The sequence below is a fragment of the Propithecus coquereli genome, unplaced genomic scaffold (genome assembly GCF_000956105.1).
Source record: "Propithecus coquereli isolate 6110/MARCELLA unplaced genomic scaffold, Pcoq_1.0 Scaffold7, whole genome shotgun sequence".
NCBI lineage: Eukaryota > Metazoa > Chordata > Mammalia > Primates > Indriidae > Propithecus > Propithecus coquereli.
In genome coordinates, this window is record NW_012153062.1 from 11,775,776 (window position 1) to 11,781,893 (window position 6,118).

General features: G+C 33.0%; 1 protein-coding gene across 2 annotated transcripts in view; it reads left to right on the plus strand.

Moving 5' to 3' along the window:
• The window catches only part of LOC105823852 (15 kDa selenoprotein), a 47,497-nt gene that overhangs the window by 27,434 nt on the left and 13,945 nt on the right, over window positions 1-6,118 (plus strand). For both annotated transcript variants that reach the window (XM_012661111.1, XM_012661113.1), the window contains exon 3: window positions 3,307-3,370. In XM_012661111.1, the coding sequence (XP_012516565.1) occupies window positions 3,307-3,370 (64 nt within the window). The remainder of the gene's footprint in view (window positions 1-3,306; window positions 3,371-6,118) is intronic.

Consider the following 6,118-nt stretch of genomic DNA (forward strand, 5'->3'; position numbering starts at 1 on the left):
TCACTCTTGCTCAGGCTGGTCTTGAACTCCTGAGCTCAAACGATCCACCCGCCTCAGCCTCCCAGAGTGCTAGGATTACAGGCATGAGCCACCACGCCCGCCCTAACCCTGTCTCTTAAGAAAAGAAGAAAGTAAAAATGCTAAAATTAAAACTTAAAGTCAAAGAATTCCAAGTTTTAACATTTTTTTTTAGTATTTTCATACTTTATGCAATAGAGAAGTCTTACTATATAAATAATAAGTAGCATGTATTTCATTGTGTGTGAATTTGTGTGTGATGCCAAGGGTACTTATGATTACTTTATAAAGCATTTAAAATTCACTGTAATCTGTAGTTAATTTAAATTATTTATTCACCATGAAAAACAAATATTTTCCTATGAACACTACAAATTCATAAGTAAAATGCCAACTAGCATCACAAATTATGCTTTCAGAATTTGACTTTAAATTAATAATGTTTTCTAACTTTGAGTTACATTTTCTTTTGATTACCCTGGACTGGAACTACTCTACAGAGTATGTCAAAGGAACTTGAAATATTTTTAAAGTTACGTGATGAAAAAAGAGGCATTTAATTTTGTTAAGTGAATAGTTCTCTCCCTTCAGCACACACATAGATTGAGCAGCTTTGTGTCCAGTTCTGGGGAAAAATTAAGATAAGACATTTGCTGCCGACAGTCAAGTTATAGAATATTTGATGTTCATTATGTTGAGCAGAGCAGAGTTCTGTGAAAGTTTACTGGAAAAGTCCCTGAGACTAGGAAATCAACACATTTTCCTGGAAGAAGTCACATCTGAGCTGCCTGTTGATTAAAGGATATGTTTCTAATATTTTTAATTAATCAGTTGGTATTTTGTGGTGTAGAGACATGCTTTCCATGAATGGATTATAGGTGTGGTGGGATACTGAGACTTTGAACCCTTGAGACAACACGTGTGGGACCTGAGCTAAGCAGGGCTCCCAGGCTAGTCATCCCCAATTATAAGCAGCTTCCTCCTTTTACCTCAGTGCTCCATATAATCATTAGCATTTTCCACATGTATCATGATACGAAGAATATTGGGAAACAGTGGTATAGAAAAATGCTATTATCATGTAAGGCAGTGGAATCTGCACCAAGAGTTTCCAAGGGATCACAAACAAAAGATAAATCTAATAAACAAATTTTAATATGGCCTTATATGTTTCTAATTGTGGTAAAATATACATACATAAAATTCCCCATCTTAACCATTTTTAATTGTACAGTGCGGTGTCGTTAAGTGCATTCACATTGTTGTGTATGGCCATGTTATCACCATCTTTCTCCAGAACTTTTTTCATCTTCCCAAACTGAAACTCTATACCCATGAAACAGTAATTCCCTGTTCCTCTCTTCCCCAAGCGCCTGACAACCACCATTCTTTCTGTATCTGAATTTGACTACTCCAGTTACTTCATTTAAGTAGAATCATACAGTGTTTGTCCTTTTGTGATTACCTTATTTCACTTAGCAAGGTGTCTTCAAGGTTCCTTTATGTTGTAATGTGCATCAGAATTTCCTTCCTTTCTAAAGCCAAATAATATTCCATTGTATGTGTATACCACATTTTGTTTACCCATTCATTCGTTGATGGGCACATGGATTGTTTCCACCCTTTGGCTGTTGTGAATAATGTTGCTATGAACATGAGTGTATAAAAAATCTGCTTGAGACCTTGCTTTCACTTTTGAGTATATATCTGAAGTAGAATTGTGGACCACTTGGTAATTCTATTTTTAATTTTTTGAGGAACCACAATTCCATTTTTTATGGCAGCTACACCACTTCATGTTCCCAACAGCAGTGCCCAAGGGTTCCCGTTTCTCCACATCCTTGCCTTTTTTTTCATAACAACTATCCTAATGAGAGTGAAGTGGTATCTCATTGCAGTTTTGATTTGCATTTCCCTAATGATTGATGATGTTGAGCATCTGTCTCTTCATTAGCTTATTGGTAACATGGCCTTATATTTTTTAGGATTTTTTTTTTTCTGAAGTTACCTCACCAAGATTAACTAAGTCTCATTCAAAAGCAACTTATTGTATAGAATTAAGTTAACCTATTCTTAAATTTTTAATGCTGCAAAGACTCTTAGAGATCATGAGTTCTTAATCTGAAATCCATCAGTGGTTTCAGAGAGTCCATGAACAGCCAGATTAAAGAAAAATTCTGTTATATTCTCAAATGGACCTGTGATCTTTCAAAAATTTAAGAACTCTCGATCAAGCCCAGAATCAACAAAATGTTAAAAGTTATTATCTTTTTAGATCAAATTAAGGTGATTTTTAAATTTCTACTTTGTATTTTTCAAAGTATTTTAAATAAACATGTATAGTGCCTGTGATTTTTTTTTTAATCAAGTAAATGCTATTTTAGAACTTTAAAAAGTGAAATCCATCTTTATATATCGGACCTCCATAAAAAGCAAATCTGAAAACTAAGAAGCAATGAAGTGGGTATGGTCTGTTCTTGAAATTGCCAGCCTTCTCTTACAGTCACAACATTCCCAAATATATCCCTGCCCCTATAAAAAGAATGGAGAGGCTCTACAGCTACAAAAAAGGTGATATTTACCATTGAATCCATTTCAGCTGAATTCACTGCAATAAAATATTTGCATTTGAGTTTTTTATAATGAGCTTTTACCATAAAGAGAATGTGCAGGTTCTATAGCTAAAGAGGCGATATTTACCATTGAATCCATTTCAACTGAATTTCATTAAAGGGAAATATTTGCATTTGAGTTCTTTATAATGAGATTTTACTGGTTTGCCTATAATATCTTTACACAGTACTTTCTATGATAATTACTTTTAAAAGGTATTGAGCTTTTGTTAAATTCTAAAACATTGATCACTTAATATTAAAAGCAACCAGAAAGAATTTTCATTAAGTATCTATCTTGATAGATGGATATATACTTGTGTTTAATTTATCACCCTAAAAAAACTGTTGGAAATCTTTTAAAATTTTGTACAGAGCTTCCTGGGACATCTTACCTATTAAAGTTCACTGTCAAGTTTCCTTATCTCCTTCTGTCTTTTTGCTAGACTTAAAAATAATCCAAGTAGGGCATAAGGTCCTCTACCATTTATAATACTTGAGCCTCCATTTTCTCTTCTGTTGGATTAGAACTACATGGTCCTGTCCACCTCTGACATTTCTTTGATCTATATACCTGCTTAACTATAATGTTTATACTATGAAACTTTATATTTATTTCATAAGTACATATTTAAATTTATACCAATTTTTTAAATTCCTGTTTTTCCTTTTGTAGCTCTATGCAGGAGCTATTCTTGAAGTCTGTGGATGAAAATTGGGAAGGTTCCCTCAAGTCCAAGGTATGTAAAATTAACTCCAATAAATTCTGTTTAATCATTCAATATCACATTTCACAAGAATGGTTTCATTAAATATTCCCAAGAATAAGAATTTTTAGGATTATACTTTCAAACAGTATATGAATTTTTTTCACATTTGTTTTTTGGTGGTTTTATAATGATTGGTAAATACTAGGTTACTTTACGTCAGTAAACACAATATGTAAATTTAGATTTAAAATACAACACATGAAGTGGTTGTTTTCTTAAAAGGAGAGCCTTTCCTTACCAGATCTAAGTGTAATTCCTTTAAATAACACACCATTCTAATATATTTTAAATGTCAATTTATTTTATACAAAACTCCTAAGGAAGAATTCCATTAAGGGAAAGTATACCTGCACAAAATGACAAGTCACCAAGAAGAGAAGTAATTACCGTAGAATTTGGGATACAAAAGAGAGAAAATCATATGTGTGTATCTTCACAGGGAATTTTAAGGATAAACATGTTAAAGGATAATTGTGAAAGTGTATTCTTTTGGTTGACATCGAACAGTAATGGACCTTTGCATTGCCAAAAAAGTCTTGAACTAAGGCTTTTCTGTTGTGTCTTGGCATGTCACTTTGAAAATCAGTTTTATGAAACTGAACTTGTCTGAGGTAATGACCCTTTTTTTTTTTTTTTTTTTTTTTTGAGATAGAGTCTCACTGTGTTGCCCAGGCTAGAGTGCCGTGGCGTCATCCTAGCTCACAGCAACCTCAAACTCCTGGGCTCAAGTGATCCTCCTGCCTCAGCCTCCTGAGTAGCTGGGACTACAGGGATGCGCCACCATGCCCGGCTAATTTTTTTTATATATATATTTTTAGTTGTCCAGCCAATTTCTTTCTATTTTTAGTAGAGACGGGGTCTCGCTCTTGCTCAGGCTGGTTTCGAACTCCTGAGCTCAAACAATCCACCCGCCTCGGCCTCCCAGAGAGCTAGGATTACAGGCGTGAGCCACCGTGCCGGCCTGATGCTTTTTTTTTTTAACTGAAATACATAAGTGTTCAATTTATGTGCCTCATTCTGTTTTGATTTTTGCTGATTTTCCCATGATTTCTTGCCTTATTTACTTAAGTCAGGAGAAATTTTTGGATTTAGTATTTTATAAAATTGCCTTTTCTAGAATTGTTTGAAATAAAATATTGCTCATTTTGGCACAGAAAGGTAATATAGTAGTTTGACTTGGGGACATTTTTTATGAGGCCCAAAGCAGATATACGTCTGATTAAATACATTCTTTGTTAGAATAGCACATATTCTGATGTAGCACAGAATATATCTAGTTCTGCTTGGGGGGAGAATTTTCTTACTGTGTTTTTTTTTTTTTTTTTGGCGGGGTTTTTTTGCTTTGAATACTTAAACTCTGAATTGTGTTACAGGTATTTTGGCTTTTTCATATTAGTTCTCTGAATGACAATGTGATCATTCTAAAAGTTTTGGCAGTTGCTTTTTAATTACATTGATTATTTGTATTTACTGACTTGTTTTATTAATAACCTTTTATAACTTAGATTTTCATGAGGATCAAGAGTAGCTTTGATACTATAATTAGCCCACCTATTTATGATATCAGATTTTATTATATCTAATGTATATTTCTTGTGCATAAATTATCAAACCTTGGGGTACATGTGGTCATGTTGGTGTCTTTTCCTTTCGGAAACAATTGAATTTTTTAATGCTATGTATAAATATTAAGTATAAGCTTGTTTCAAGTAAAAAATGTTTAATTCCATAATGTATAAACATGTTAATATTGTTATATATAATGCCAGTATTTTCTCAGCCCAAGAGAAGTTGGTGTATTTGTGGTAAAACCATTATTACATTTCCACTTTCAGAATTTCCATCTTAAAAGTATTCTGGAATAGAGCATGGAGAATTGTCGGGTTTTGTAGTAATTACAAAAACCAAACTAATTTCATGTCATCACTGCTTCATATTCTTTATCTTCAATATCAAATAGCTTCTGGGATTATCACAGTAACCTTCGTTATACATACTTTAGTTTATAATACATTGTAATTTTTTAAGAACACTATTTCAATTAACCATTTCATGAAACAAAAGACTTACATTTAATTATTTCAGAAGAGGGAAGAATTTAAGTTTTGGTATGTTTTATTCACATTAAACCATTCAGAGTTATGCAGATAGTCCCAGATCATATTCCTTAGTCAATTCCAAATATGCTTTCTAAAATACTTTTGTTTTCCATGTTCTAGTTCAAGGTGAAAGGTGTTATGTAATAATTTCTCATAGTAAATTGTACCTAGTGTTCTGTCACTTCACTTGTGGTCAAAGTAATTATGTAAGTAATCATGGTTTTTTCCTCTTGTATGAGTCTTACCATGTTAAAATGTCTGTCTCTCAAAAAAAGAATGTGGATTTTTCCTAATTTATAGGGCTTGACAAACTTTCTGTGAAAGACTAGATAGTAAAACTTTTCAGCTTTATAGGCAACATGATCTCTGTTGCAACTATTAAACTCTGCTATTGTAGTATGGAAGCAGCCATAAACAATACTTAAATGAATGAGTGTGACTGTGTTCCAATAAAACTTTATTAACGAAAGTAGGCAGGTCAGATTTGGCTCATGGGCCATAATTTGCCAACCTCTGTATTAGAATCATAAACCTTCAGACACAGAAAGGAGTTTTGAAATAATATAGTACAGGTTGAACATCCCCCAATCCGAAATGCTCCAAAATCCAAAATTTTTTT